The sequence below is a fragment of the Andrographis paniculata genome, unplaced genomic scaffold, assembly GCF_009805555.1.
Source record: "Andrographis paniculata isolate CXL003 unplaced genomic scaffold, ASM980555v1 Contig22END, whole genome shotgun sequence".
NCBI lineage: Eukaryota > Viridiplantae > Streptophyta > Magnoliopsida > Lamiales > Acanthaceae > Andrographis > Andrographis paniculata.
This window is the reverse complement of record NW_026137513.1, coordinates 3,547,033-3,562,388: the sequence shown is the minus strand read 5'-3', so window position 1 is coordinate 3,562,388 and position 15,356 is coordinate 3,547,033. Positions and strand designations below refer to the sequence as shown.

Genomic DNA, 15,356 nt, shown 5'->3' with positions numbered 1-15,356 from the left:
TCAACATATATTTATATAACATAATGCAACTATTCAAATTCAAAATTTTTACTATTCAAATCTCAGTTCAAAATCTAAACCCCAGACCAACACACAGTACTATGCTGATTGGATCCAGTTCAATGAAAGAGAATTGGGGTATTATATTGAATTTATTAAGAGTTAATGATAAAATAATTTGGTAAACAGAAAAAACAATCATAAATTAGTTATTATTTGTTAAATTTTCAATACAATAATATTGTTTACTGTTTTTCTCAGCTTTAAAACAATAGTTTTATTTTCATAAATAACCATATCACCGTAAAACTATCTCTACTTTTTTATTATTATTACATCATTGCCATTACTTTTTACACTAATATATTCACAAGGGCAAAAAAATCATATATACTTTTGGGACGCAGAGAATATAAATAATCAAATTATGTGTAGATAAATTATTTATTACAAATGAATTATGCATGAGTTTATCAAACAATCAAAATATTTCATTCATACCATTTTTATTAAAAATATATTAATTTTTTTTTTTTTTTATAAAATATCATATTAAAATATTATTTAAATTAAAATACAAATTAAAACTTCAATTTCAAATCAAAACCAATCAAATCTATGGTATCCATCAATTTAGTTATATGGTTATAATTATGCTGTTAATGCGTGTAAATAATATATATAATAAATTCATTAAATTATGTAATAAATTATGAATTAAATAATTTAAGTAATTAGTAAGATATTATTTATATTTATGATGAAACTAATGAAAAATTATTTCTTAACAATTACTCAATCTGTCCCGGATAAATTGTCGTAAATATAGATACAAGAATTTATGTAAAATATAATTATGAATTAATTAAGAAATATATTACTAGAAATAATTATAAATTAATATTAACATAAATGAATAGTTTAATTAATATTAAAAATTTATAAATTATAAAATTTTAAAAATAATTAAAATCTATAATTATATATATATTTTTAAAAAATTATAAATTATGTAGGACGAATTGACGTAAAAAAGAATAATAATATATATGAGAGGTAGAGAATATATCAAATATAAACAGTAAAGATTATGTTCTCTTGTAAATTTCTTACAATATATCTCTTAAAATATAAATTGACAATAAATGATATATATTTTTTTTATGGTCTTTTTTCTCGTACATTTTTTTTTTTCAAAAAATTAATATAGTACGTATATTCATTATTTTTCATTCCTTACACAATTTTATATACTTTATATATAAAAAAATTTACTTTCCAACAATCTCACGATACAAACACTTCCGAAATATAAATTAATAATATAATTAAATTTTTATCGATTTCAATATAATATATATAAAAGAAGATTGTGATATATGATTGTTGGTAGATGATGATAATAATTGATGGATGTACACATCCAAAAGTCGTCCATATTTTTAAATGGATTATATATGTATGTAAGAAAATAAAAGATCTCATCTAAGAGATTCATACTTTATATGAAATGTGTAATACTCCTCCCGTTCCAGATATCGTGTTTGCTACACTGTAGACACTGTATTTTATGAGAGATATAATTAATAGATAATTAAGAATGTATTAGTGAAAATAATTATCCTATAATATAAATAATTATAAATTAAGATTAAGATAACTAATTAGTTTAATTAAAATTATAAAAAATAAAATTAAAAAATTTAAAATGAGATTAAAGTGTGTAATTATTTTCCAAAAAAAGGAAAATGACATGGTATGTGGGACGGACAGAAACGGCAACGTGAACATGATACGTAGGACGGAGGGAGGAGGGAGTATAATGTAATGTAAAATCTTGTTTTAACAGATGTTAAGATCTTGTTCGTAATTAGGGTTTGTTATTACTATTAATTATATAACAATTAATATGAATACAGACTGGCACGACTTTTTCATTTTATTTATTTAAACGAAAGTTTTATATGTATATATATTATCCAAAATACTCAGTTTGTTCATTCAATATTTTTTAAAAGATTTAAATATTAATTTATTATATTAAAACATATACATATTAAAAGATAATTACAAAAATATTTTTATTTTTATAATATTAATAAAAAAATATTTGTAAAAAAATAAAAAAAAAAATTATATAAACGTATGTTATTTATATTTTTTAATTATTAGAAATGCTGAGTCAACAAATATCTTTATATATATATCATAAATTAGTTTAGCTCTGAAGAAGAACTCACGACGAGAAAAACGTGAGTAATGGAGGACGATGTTTTCAGTTTCCGGCAGCCGCTCCTTCCGCCGGAACTCGACGGAGAAGATCAGAAAAACTTTCCGAAGCTGTCCTCCGTCGTCCTCCAATCGTCGAATCACGAAGGCGACGATATTCCCCCAATCTCCGGCTTGCGCAGTCTCTGCAAGGAGTTGACCAGAGAATCGAAGAAGCTTTGGTACTTGGCCGGTCCGGCCATATTCACCTCCATATCGCAGTACTCGCTCGGAGCCATAACTCAGACCTTCGCCGGCCACGTCGGAGACGTAGAACTCGCCGCTTTCTCCATAGAGAACTCTGTAATCGCCGGATTGTCGTTAGGCGTCACGGTACGTAGTAAGGCTAGGGTTAGGTAATTCAATTTTGCAATTAATTGATTATGAATACTTCATCGGAACCTGAAATTGAAGGATTAATGGAGCAGTTGGGGATGGGGAGCGCTCTGGAAACGCTCTGCGGTCAGGCGTACGGCGCCGGAGAGGCGGAGATGCTCGGCGTGTATTTACAGAGGTCGTGGGTGATTCTTCTCAGCACCGCCTCTCTGCTGACGTCGCTCTACGTCTTCGCGACGCCATTTCTGCTGCTAATCGGACAGGAGGAGGAGATATCGCGACTCGCCGGAAAATTCTCCGTGTGGATGATTCCTCAGCTGTACGCGTACGCGCTGAACTTCCCGATCGCGAAGTTCCTGCAGGCGCAGAGCAGAATCGCGGTGATGGCGTGGATATCGGCGTCGGCGTTGGTGATTCACGCGGTTTTGAGCTGGATTGTGATGTTGAGGTTAGGGATGGGAATGGCGGGAGGCGCGGTGGTGCTGAACGCGTCGTGGTGGTACATAGTGGTGGCGCAGCTGGTGTACATATGGACCGGCCGTTGTGGACCGGCCTGGACCGGGTTTAGTTCTAGAGCATTCCAGAATCTTCGGGATTTTGTGAGATTATCTCTGGCTTCCGCCGTTATGCTCTGGTCAGTCACTCGCTACCACTTCTACTGCTCTCAATTGCTTCCTATTTGCACCGCACGTTAGTTCCATGTTTACCTAAATTAGGGTTTCTTTAAATACTCCTACCGTCTTACATAATTTATCATTTTTTTTTTAAAAAAAATTAATTATATATTTTAATCATATTTTAAAATTTAAATTATTTTATTTAATTTTAATTAAACTATTTAGTTATTTTAATATTAATCTATAATTATTTTTACTCATACACTTTTTAATTACTTATTAATTATAATTTACCTAAATTTTTGTATTTACAGTAATTCACCCATATTATCTAGATCGGAAGGAGTAAATATTATACTCCCTCCATTCGGTGATAAATTTTGTGTTTGATATTTGCATAGGGATTAAAGTAAATTAGTACTTTCTTCGTCCCAGATATAGTGTCCGTTTTAGTGTAATAACATGAATTTACGATAGATATAATTACTAAATAATTATTGTATAATAAAAATAATTTTAAATTGAGATTAAGATAATTAATTAATCTAATTAAAATTTAAAAAATTATACATTTAAAAGTTTAAATTGAGATTAAAATGTATAATTTTCTATGAAAATAATATATTAAGTGGGATATACGGTCATTGAAAGATAGACACGGTATATGAGATAAAGGAAGTATTTTATAGATATATAATATAATAAAATAATATAATATTCATTTTACTTTTGAAAAGTACTGAAAAAAAGTAAAAAATAGAGGTATTTTACTATTTAATTGAGAGTTATCTTTTTTTAAAAAGAAAACAATGACAAGTTTTAATTTGAAAATGAGAAGTTTAGTAGTTGATAAAAAGGGTGTGTTTGTTTGGGAATTTGGATTTTAAGTTGAGATTTGAATACTAAAAATTTTGAATTGTAATAGTTGCATGATGTGATATAAATAAATGTTGATGTGATGTTTTAAATGTAAAATTAATTTTTAGTATAATATAAAAATTAAAAAATAAGTGTTTAATTTAATATTTTTTGAGAAAGAAATTGATTGAATAGTGAAAATCCAGGGAAATCCCCCAAAAGAACACATTTTTCTCCTTAAAATCACATAAAAATACTCCCTCCGTTGCAAGGTTTACATTTATTTTTGGCGCGGTGTTTAAGAAATAATAGTATTTTAATTATAGTGAGTAGTTAAAAGTAGTGTAATAACATTTTTGCCTTTACTTTTTTGTGTAAAAACAATGATGTGATGTAAAGTAAGGGTATTTGTGAAAAAAAGTATGATATTTAATGAACTTTGTAATTGAACGTCCCAAAATAGAAATATGTAAACATTATAAGTGGATGGAGGAAGTACTATTTAAATTAAAATTTCAAATCAATTCTTCATTTCAAATTAATTTTCAACCACAGGCAAAGAAACCATTAGATTTGAGATTTGAGATGAGATTTTATTTGGATTTTCATTTAAATAATATTTTCATGTAATATTTTATGAGAAGAAATAATATTTTTTTATGAAAAATAAAATACCATTATTTATATTATACAATACTATAGGGGTATTTTCGTCTTTGCAAAAAATAAACGACAATCTTGCACTGGGAGAGAATATTATTCATCCATACAGTTTCTAATAATATATTATTTATTTTACAAAATATCATATTGAAATACTATTGAAACAAAAACTCAAATCAATACTTTATTTCAAATCAATTTCAAATTACAATTAAACAATAATTTTTTTTTTCATTTTCCTTTTTATTTTTATTTTTAAAGGTTTACTTATCGTATTTAGTATAAGAGTGTTTGGGAAATACTACTGTAAAATTTTTTTATTGGAACCTAAAAGCTATATATATATATATAACATTATGTAATTTTTTTTTTAAAAAAAATATTTGTATGACTCTCATAACATAAGTAATACTAGTACTTACTGATAATTATGTGATGAATTTTTTAGTTGCATTATTTAGTAGTAATTATTCTAATGTATTTCTATTTTTGGGTAAACTATTTTTTAGTCCCGTAACTGGACCCTTATTATTTTAGTCTCGTAAGTAGAGCCCGTAACTGTCCGCGTGGCTTGCCGGAGGTGACGCTGACCTGGCGGACACGTGGATTTTTTTTATTCTTTTTTTCATTTTTCTTAAAAAACTTATTTTTAATTTATTTTTAATTTTATTTGTATTTTTTTATTTGGTCCAATTAAAAAAAAATTAAAAAATGAAAAAAAAATAAATCAACGTGTCGGTCAGGTGTCGCTGATCAGGAGGGACACCTGGCGGACACGTCACCTCCAGGGAGCCACGCAAGCGTCTCTGGCGCCGGAGGACTAAAACAACGAAAATTTTTCACTTATGGAACTAGTTTGCGACAGGCTCTACTTACGGAACTAAAATGATAAAGGGGTCCAGTTACTACGGGAGTAAAAAAATAATTTACCTTCTATTTTTTAAATTATAAGTATAATTTTTTAGTATAATCAGAATATAATAAAATACTACATAAAAATATTTTAATTATAAATATTAATTAAGTATAAATAATTACTATTAAAAGATTGTTTTATCAAACACTTCTATACAAGCAAATAATATATTGAATTAGTCAAAAGGTTAAGATATCATTTATATTTATTTTAAATGATACTATTAAATAAAAAGTGATATTCTAGCAGTTGAAGGACATTGTTTAATAATTTTGATTAGTAAATTCCAAATTGTTTAGTGCAATCATATCCTAATATTCTTATTTATTTATTTTATTCGACATTCCTAAATCCCAACACTATTATTTTATTGAGATGGTTATGATGCTGATTTTTTTAGTATAATGCTGATTTTTAATATCAGTATGCATTATATATACAAACAGTATAAATTAGTATTACACGCAACACATATTGTATATAATAAATGTATGTATTATTTTTTTAATAATAACAAGTGTGTTGTATATAAGTATGTCATGTGCTAAAATCAACTGTTGTGTGTGCTGTATGAGACTATAACATGAGCTGTTAATTCATGTGTTGTATTTGTATTATATTAACATATACAATGTATTGTCTATAGTAATATTGTGTGTTGTTGAAATTATAGCATACATTTTTTGTTTGTAGTAATATTGTGTGATGATTAATAGCACATGATGTGCTGTTCAACACAATGCTGAATTTTAAATTCAGCACTGTAGCCGCCACCTATTTTATTACTATATATACAACTAATTTTATTGTAAATATGAATATTTGGACAGTCTCGAGACGTGGTACTTCATGGCGCTGATTTTATTTGCTGGATATTTGAGGAATGCTCAAGTTTCAGTCGATGCTCTTTCCATATGGTATTATGTATTAATTCCTTCTTATTTATTTTATTTTATTTTATTATTATTATTATTACTATTTATTTTTTACATTTAAAACATCGCATAAACACCTATTTATATCAGGTTATACAACTATTCAATTCAAAATTTTTACTATTCAAATTCCAATTCAAAATCCAACCCCCCAAACAAACACATCTCTTTATAATTCAATCGTTCAAAGTAAACGCACCCATAATGTAGTTCTTGTAATAACATTGTGTATTTTCATGTAGTTTATCATTTAGCACCGTAACGGCATTTTTCAGCAAAAACAATACATGTTGTGTTAGCTTAAACTATGTATTCACGGTTTCATATATTGTGTGTGTTGTATTAACATATCTTATGTGCTGAGATCAATGAACAATGTGCTCTGTTAACAATTGTCATGTGTTATCAATTTATATAATATGTTCATATAATATTAATACAAACGATCTATTATCTTTTGTTATATATTGCGATGTCTTTTTGTAATGTCTTTTGTTATATATATATATATATATAAATATATTATACTATCATCGTCGTGTTGAATTTTTAAACTCAACACTCTAACCGCAACTTCTTGTTGTCCATATATAAATTGTTCTTCTATTACATCACTTATCTAAGTTCAAAATCATAACTAATTCCTACTGTTGTATGCCACACAGTGCAAACATATTAGGATGGACGCTCATGGTAGCCATTGGATTCAATGCAGCTATAAGGTATATACATACATACATTTCATCAGCCCACATAAGTCTTAAATTCTGAAACATAATATTCATTTTAGTCCGTCTCATAACAAAATATTCATTTCATATTTTTAATAATTGTACTATCTGTCCAACATTACAATATCATTACTTTTATATTATATAATACTAATAAGGTTAGTTTAGTTTTTTTACTTTTATTTTTTCTACGTCTCAATATAATATTAATATTTTTAAAACTCCATGCAAAAAGTAAATTGATAAATAGATATAAGACAGAGAGAGTATATATTTAGAGAAAATAGCATATAATATAAATTTTAATAGTAGGCATGATTGATTCTAGTTCATTTCCTTTGTAGTATAGCACTATGGAATCAAATCATTCATTGCTTTTTCAATGAATTTGGTCTGACCTATTGGATCAAGTGTTGATGGAGATATTCAAACAAATGAATGATTTGGAAAGAATCCCATAAAGTGAGAACTTATAGGAGAGGATAAACTAATTGGGACATCAATTAGAGATGATGGATGTAAAGGATAAAGAATCCAACACACTATTCTTACCCTCATTAAGCCTATAATGTCATTAGTTTTTTTGAGATAAAACCCGGCAACCATGCAGTGTAAGAGTGTCGAATGAACTGGGCGCAATTCATCCAAGAACAGCAAAGTTCTCCGTATTGGTGGTGGTGATGACTTCCTTCGTCACGGGCTTGATTATCGCCGGTTTCCTTCTCATCTTCCGGAGACAATATCCTTCCTTATTTACAGACAGCCCAGAAGTCAAAAAAGTTGTGGATACCCTCACACCTTTGCTTGCATTCAGTATTGTGATCAACAATGTCCAACCAGCTCTTTCAGGTAAAAAGACCATAAGGGCCTATGATTTTAAGAGAACAATACATAATAGCACATTATTCGATTTCTTGAGATTAGGAAGAATTAAAGTATTAGTATTGATCCAGGTGTGGCCATTGGAGCTGGATGGCAAGCTTTGGTTGCCTATGTTAATGTGGCTTGCTACTACTTGTTTGGCATACCTTTGGGCCTCATTATGGGGTTTACACTCAAAATGGATGTCTCAGTAAGTGCAGCAATGACAATCCAATCTTTAAACTTTAAAGGCACATTTATTTTTCCTATATGATGACACAAAACTAATCTTAAATCATGTTTACTTTTAGGGTATTTGGTATGGAATGCTGGCAGGAACAATGCTACAAACTCTGATTCTCTTCTGGATTGTTTATAGAACAAACTGGGATACAGAAGTATGCCTTCCCTAAACAATAAATCAAATATGCCAATCCCACATTCTTTGTTTCCCTCCAAGACTCAAGCTTTTTTGGGTGTTTTTTTCAGGCTTCGGCTGCAGCACTGAGGATCAAAGTGTGGGGTGGAGATCTACATGTCCAATCAAACACCATTGGGTAGTAAAAGTGTGTTCTTTTGGATTGCTTTTTGAGTTTTTTGGATTTCAATTTTTTGAAGGAATAATAAGGGTTTGTTATTTTCAGTGTTTTGATGAGTTTCAAAGTTAGCAGAAATATAATATAAGCAAGTGATCACAGCAATTAAGGATTGGAAAGCAAGCTCATATGATCAAATTGAATTGAATTGCAATTTGCAGCTACTGATAGAATCAATCACAAAGAGATTATAACTCGCACAAAATTGCAGTAACTAATGCAAATAAAGGTAGAATTTTTGTTGAAACGCTTATTGGAAGTATCTAAAGGCTCTATAGATAAGAAACGTACCGAGTATCAAGCGGTGAGCACGACGGCGCCACCAGCTTCTTTAATTTTCTTCTCGGCGACCTTCGAGACAAGCTTCGTCTTCACGACGACCGGCGTGTTCTCCGGCAAGGCGCCTTTCCCTAATACCTTGAAATACCCAAACTGCGTGACGTCAACCAACGGCGCGTTATCCTTCGACGCCTTGTCTTTGATTTCCTGAGGGATCATCGACCAGAGGCTTTCGACGTTGACGATAGGGCAGTGGAATTTGTTCCGTAGCCTATGGAAATATCGCATTCCGACCTTCCCGAAATAGCCAGGGTGGTACTTGTCGAACAGGATCCGGTGGTGGTGCATCCCTCCGGCGTTTCCACGACCGCCTGGATGCTTGCGGTGCTTTCCGATCCGACCATGTCCCGCGCTAACGTGGCCGCGCTTCTTCCTGTTCTTCTTGAAGCGAGTCGTCATGGCCGGCGGTAGCTCTCAGCTGCGGCGGAGTGAAGAGAATTAGGGTTTTATAATTGGGGATTTGCCGGGGTACAGATGGAAATTCACTTTCAGTGATGGGCTGAAAAGCGCTGAAAGAGAGAAATCGCTTTATAGCAGAAAACGCGACTTTAAGCAAAAGTTTATTGTGAGTATAATCTGGCTTTCGACATGCATTTATTACCTTAAATTGTGTGTTTAACATTACATTTTCTAATAATTATTTCGAAAATTACGAATTATCAGGAAAGAAAGATTTGTACGTGACTCTCTTCTCTTCTCCATTGGCGTGAACGAGTGGTGCCGCCGCAAGACAGCATATTATGCAATCCATTCTAAAGAAAGCCAAGATTTCCTTTTACTTCATACCTGTAATTCATTCATGGCTCTGGCCATACGCAGCCTCCCTCCTCTCTCCGGAATTCTCGTCCCCAAAAGAGAACCGCCATTAAGAATTCGTTCAATAGATTCCCAATTCAATCAGGAAAGGGCCCAGCTCAAACACTTATTAGGTTACAGTAAAAGATTCCGCGGCATTTCCCCTTTAAAATCGGCTTCAGTGAATGGGTATCCCACGAACAGGGAAGACGAGGAGGCTGTTTTGATCGGGAGAATAGAGTTGTTGGAGAAGATTAAGAAATGGGTTGGATTTGTAGGGGAAGTTTTACCCGGTGGAGAGTGGTGGAGGCTTTCGACTGAAGGGATTGAGGATGTGATTTCTGCCAAGCCCGTGACTGTTGTTCGGGCTCTCAAGAAAATGTGGGAATTGATTGCCCAGGATCGATGGCTCATATTCTCTGCTTTTCTTGCACTCATCGTCACTGCAGTATGTGTTATTCGATGACTCGTTTATACTGTTTCTCAGACATTCCTTTGGTTATGATCTTAAATGTAGTGAATGCAATTGTTCTTGCAGTTGGAGTGGAGAAATTGAAATTTGACTTAAATGGCTGCTTAATTTTGTTGTTAGTTTTGGTCTATTTTAGTTTGATTTTCTGTTGTTAATGTATTATAAATGTGGTTGATAAGCATGATGGCTATTGTTCATATGTTTCTATTTGCTGAATTTTCATTCATTGGGCTCAGGTTTCAGAGATATCGATACCTCATTATCTTACTGCATCCATCTTTTCTGCACAAAGTAGCACAATTGCTCTGTTCCATCATAATGTGCGCCTGCTGGTTGTACTGTGCATCGTCGCTGGAATATGCAGGTTAAAATCTTGTACGGTCGTAACTCCCTTCCTTTGAGGTTTATCTAGTGACTAGCTGCAGTTCAAGAGCAAATGATATGAGTAACATGAATATTGTGTGACATTGAATATCTTTTCTCGAGCAAAATTTGCTATTTCTTTCTGTTCTTGTTTTTCTCTCTTATATACATGACTAGTTTTTAGGCCGCTGATTCTTCTGTCCTCAAACTTGCAGTGGTGTGCGCGGTTGCCTGTTTGGTATTGCAAATATGATCCTAGTGAGTTTTCGGTTCATCATTTTATCTAGAAGTGGAAATTTAATTCACTATTTAAAGAAGCATTTGGAAGTGCCGAGTAAGTGGTTTGCCTATGAAAATGGATGCTCCTTCTGATTGTAGTTTATTCTTGGTTTGTTCAGGTCAAGCGACTACGTGAAAGATTATATTCTGCGCTTCTTTTACAGGTTCTTGAGATCTTGCGTACCTCAAAATTTATTCTGATATTAAATGATCTGCCTATGTGTGTAACATAAAGCAAATACTTTTTTTTATTTTCGAAGAATTAAACAAAAGTAAGTAAATGTAGGAATTTGATCATGTCTAATATGGATATCCTGCAACTTCTAATTCTTAGATAATCTAATGGGCATTGGGATTAGTCTTAATACTATGCTTCCTAAAAGTGTGTTCGCCTACATGTAATTTGCTTGCCGACCCTTTGAAAATTGGTGATTAATATGTTTTTCTTAACCCTTTTAGGATATAGCCTTTTTTGACTCAGAAACAGTTGGTGGTTTGACAAGTAGGCTTGGTTCAGATTGCCAACAAGTCTCTCGGGTGATAGGAAATGATCTAAATCTAATAATGCGCAATGTTCTTCAGGTTGGTTGTCATAGACTGTTATTTCTACGAAACACTTTCTACAGAATTTTTGTGAACTGAGATCCACATCACTGTCACCTGTAGGGTTCAGGTGCTTTGATTTACTTGCTGATTTTGTCGTTGCCTCTTGGGCTCTGCGTACTGGGTATTTGTATCTCTGTTTCAGCTATTATGGTGATATATGGCCAGTAAGTTTCTCCTGGTTACTTAATATTGGTGGATTAGTTTTATTGTTGTGCTATCGTCTGTTTGTATCATAAATATTTGCTTGAAGATTGAGCACATTCCGAAATTGTATTTCTTGTATGTACATTGAATAGTTCAATAGTATAGGATTTTTATAAGTAGATGAAATTTGCATGTTGTTTATTCTAGTTCAGAAATTTCTCCCTAACTATGTAACCCGAATTATTTTTAGAATTTAGCCACCGGCTAATTCTCATTTTGGCACTTTCTTCAATAGGTACCAGAAGAAATCTGCTAAGTTAATTCAAGAGTTCACTGCTTCTGCCAATGATGTACAAATCTTGAGACTGATTTTATATTCGTTAAGTTGATTGAGTTTCTGAAATTAAAGTCTTTCTTTGTTGTTGTAAAGGTTGCACAAGAGACCTTTTCTTTAATGAGAACTGTACGTGTATACGGGACAGAAAAACAAGAACTTGGAAGGTAAATTTATAGGATTGTGCAATTTACTTGCTCATCAATCATGAATGACTAAATGTCTTGGCTTAAATATTTGAAAATGTAATATATCTCACCGCCCACTCGTGCTCTTGTAAGATTTGCATTCTCGACAGTGGATATTTTATAATTTCATAATTTGTAGTAGTTCCATAGCTGTAAATAATAATACAAAATTATAGGTGTGTTTTGATGTATTTTGGATTTGAGTTTTTTTTTTTTTTTTTTTTAAAGCATGGGTTTTAAGTATAATGTTTTTTAGAAGGAGAATATATTTTACCAGAGATTACATCGAATGAAAACTGAAAAAAACAAAAACAAACACACTCTTACACATTGAACATTGTTTTTGCTTCTCATTTTTCTCCAACTCCTTTTTAACTTATTCAACACTCTGGTGAGTAGATATGACCAATGGCTGGAGAAAATAGCGAGCATAAGCTTGCGACAAAGCGCTGCATATGGTGTTTGGAACTTCAGCTTCAACACACTCTATCACTCGACACAGGTTGAACCACTTCAAGGCAGATATTGAACCTCTTACTCTTAACTTAGTTTCGATACTAATACAGTTCTGGGAAATAGAAATGTTTCATATTTGATTACATATCAAAATTTATGTGACTGATTTGTGTCGTTTATTAAGCATTGAGTAATTTCATTTGATGCAGCATTCTATCTGAGAAAATTAAGAAAACTTTAAAAAGAGACTATGAGCTCATGATGCATCTCGTTGGCGAATCAAACTGTAGATTTCAAATGTATTAAAATGGCGAAAAACTTAACGACTCCTATAAATTCCATAGGTTATTGCTGTGCTGATAGGAGGAATGTCTATTCTGAGTGGTCATATAACAGCGGAGCAGCTTACAAAGTTCATTTTATACAGTGAATGGCTGATCTATTCAACATGGTGGGTCGGGGATAACTTGTCATCATTGATGCAGTCCGTTGGAGCTAGTGAGAAAGTTTTTCATCTTATTGATCTTTCTCCGAGCGATCAGTTTACTGCAAAAGGCACGTGCTTTTCGACTTTCATGCTCACTCATTTCCATTTCGGATATAATGTTTGAAACTTGAAATAATGACTGAGAAAAAATGGAAAGAATGGGGACATAGTAAGGAAAAATTTCTGTTTGGCTCTCTTTGTAAATTGTAACAGAGATCTCGAAACTATGTTTAATACCGACGAATTGAACTTACATTCTAATTTATTACAGGATTAAAGCTGCAGAAGTTGATTGGTAGAGTTGAATTTGTTGACATATCCTTTCACTATCCTTCCAGAACTGAGGTGAGTATGTTCTTCTCGGCGCTGTTCTGGTCTTTAGCACTATCATTGCTTCTCTTTCAATATCCTCTGCCAATGTCTTGCCTGATGGTTCTTATCCCATGTCTGTGACTGTATATAGCTCATAAAAGAGGTTATTTTATTTTCGATCATCAGGATTCGTAAGTTAATTTCAGTTTAATAATCAAGAACATTATTTCAACTACATCCGGTACACTCCTTATGATTGCATAAATTTTATAGTATTGAATAAAGAAACTTCGACACAATCAGTGATCAGGAGCATAAGTTGTTTGTCAATATACTTCAAGCAAATCAATCTGCCTTTTTTTTCTTTTAGGTGGTTGTTTTTTGGCGACTCATTTCTCATGTCGGAACTGGAACTCATTGATACTGAAAAATGTTTTTTTCTTTTTTCCGCCCTGTTTCGTGAACAGGCGCCCGTATTACAACATTTTAACTTCACGGTGCATCCAGGGGAAATAGTTGCCTTTGTAAGTTTATTTTCATTTTTGGTATTTTCGGGTTTTCGCCTTTATCTTTGTCGGATGGTAAAAAATTTACGTTCTTTCCCAGGTCGGGCTTAGTGGTAGTGGCAAGAGCACCGTAGTGAACCTTTTGCTTCGCCTTTACGAGCCAACTAATGGCGAGGTAAAACCATTTTCGCCACATCATATTATCGTCAATCTGTTGCTCGTGAAATCTTATGACCCCATTGTTGTAATCCCAGATACTGATTGACGGCTACCCGATGAAAGGACTGAACATTAAGTGGCTTAGAGAAAGGATCGGATACGTTGGGCAGGTGCCGTCAAAGTAGCTTCTACTCTTAACTTATCTAAATACTCTTACCAAAGTTTTGTTCGATTTTTTAGGAGCCGCGCCTCTTCCGCATGGATGTTTATTCGAACATTAAATACGGATGTCCTCATGATGTAAGCCAGCAGGATGTCGAATGGGCAGCTAAGCAAGCATTTGCGCATGATTTCATATCATCACTCCCCAACGGCTACCAAACACTTGTCGACGATGATTTGCTCAGCGGGGGACAAAAACAGCGAATCGCCATTGCCAGAGCCATTCTACGGGACCCCAGCATTTTGATCCTCGATGAAGCTACAAGCGCACTAGACGCAGAAAGCGAACACAATGTTAAGGTAATGCAAATTTTATCCGAAGAATTGAACCCTAATCCATCTTCTTTATTGTTGCTTTTGCTCTTTGATCGCAGGGCGTTCTTCGTTCTGTTCGCCGGGACCTCGACAGCAAGAGGACGGTTTTCGTGATCGCTCATAGGTGCGTACGAGTCTCCAAATGCATAATATCTCCATTGCAGTGTCGATTTTTGATTCATATCTTTCTCCAGGCTCTCGACCATCCAAACTGCAGACCGGATCGTAGTGATGGATGCCGGGAAAATCGTGGAGGTATGTTTGTTCCGTCTAAGCTCCCACTTCCACGTCATTCTTTACGACGTTTTGAAATACCACAAATGCTGTGCCATTGCAGATCGGCGATCACACGGAGCTCCTAAACAAAGATGGCTTGTACGCACGTTTGATCAAACGACAGGCTGATGCAGTTGCCTGATCGAAGAACATTATCAGTGTCGTAGGCATTTTCATCGAAAAAATTGTTCTTCTGCAGTCCTCAGTGTACAATGGCTGTTTGTGAAACCATTCTTGTGTCGTATGAGAGGAGATTTTTGTATATACATTGATGCTCCCTTTTTAAACCTCAGAAAGAAACAATGAATTGTATACAGTTTGG

General features: G+C 33.0%; 3 protein-coding genes across 6 annotated transcripts; 2 read left to right on the top strand and 1 right to left on the bottom strand.

Annotated features, from left to right (window-relative positions):
- The first annotated feature begins 2,226 nt into the window (after positions 1 to 2,226).
- LOC127245470 (protein DETOXIFICATION 30-like) lies at positions 2,227 to 8,884 on the top strand. Of its 3 annotated transcripts, none has more exons than XM_051266373.1 (8): positions 2,227 to 2,601; positions 2,697 to 3,238; positions 6,489 to 6,575; positions 7,259 to 7,315; positions 7,935 to 8,173; positions 8,278 to 8,396; positions 8,497 to 8,583; positions 8,675 to 8,883. In XM_051266373.1, exons 1-8 carry the CDS (start codon positions 2,260 to 2,262, stop codon positions 8,744 to 8,746), a joined length of 1,545 nt encoding a protein of 514 aa, XP_051122330.1. In that variant the 5' UTR covers positions 2,227 to 2,259; the 3' UTR covers positions 8,747 to 8,883. The 3 variants fall into 3 exon arrangements, with proteins under 3 accessions (XP_051122330.1, XP_051122331.1, XP_051122332.1); XM_051266375.1 differs by having other exon boundaries at positions 2,244 to 2,601; positions 2,683 to 3,238; XM_051266374.1 differs by lacking the exon at positions 6,489 to 6,575 and having other exon boundaries at positions 8,675 to 8,884.
- A 27-nt stretch (positions 8,885 to 8,911) lies between these two features.
- On the bottom strand, positions 8,912 to 9,557 carry LOC127245472 (60S ribosomal protein L27a-3-like). The gene has a single exon (XM_051266376.1). It carries the CDS (start codon positions 9,517 to 9,519, stop codon positions 9,079 to 9,081), a length of 441 nt encoding a protein of 146 aa, XP_051122333.1. The 5' UTR covers positions 9,520 to 9,557; the 3' UTR covers positions 8,912 to 9,078.
- Positions 9,558 to 9,806: 249 nt separating this feature from the next.
- On the top strand, positions 9,807 to 15,350 carry LOC127245469 (ABC transporter B family member 26, chloroplastic). Of its 2 annotated transcripts, XM_051266370.1 has the most exons (18): positions 9,807 to 10,363; positions 10,624 to 10,751; positions 10,966 to 11,008; positions 11,149 to 11,193; positions 11,489 to 11,611; positions 11,696 to 11,799; positions 12,075 to 12,129; positions 12,210 to 12,280; positions 12,701 to 12,803; positions 13,102 to 13,312; positions 13,516 to 13,589; positions 14,024 to 14,080; positions 14,163 to 14,237; positions 14,317 to 14,391; positions 14,462 to 14,743; positions 14,818 to 14,882; positions 14,953 to 15,013; positions 15,096 to 15,350. In XM_051266370.1, the coding sequence occupies exons 1-18, from the start codon at positions 9,920 to 9,922 to the stop codon at positions 15,174 to 15,176; spliced, it is 2,097 nt and encodes a 698-aa protein (XP_051122327.1). In that variant the 5' UTR covers positions 9,807 to 9,919; the 3' UTR covers positions 15,177 to 15,350. The 2 variants fall into 2 exon arrangements, with proteins under 2 accessions (XP_051122327.1, XP_051122329.1); XM_051266372.1 differs by lacking the exon at positions 9,807 to 10,363 and having other exon boundaries at positions 10,624 to 10,762.
- Positions 15,351 to 15,356: the final 6 nt, after the last annotated feature.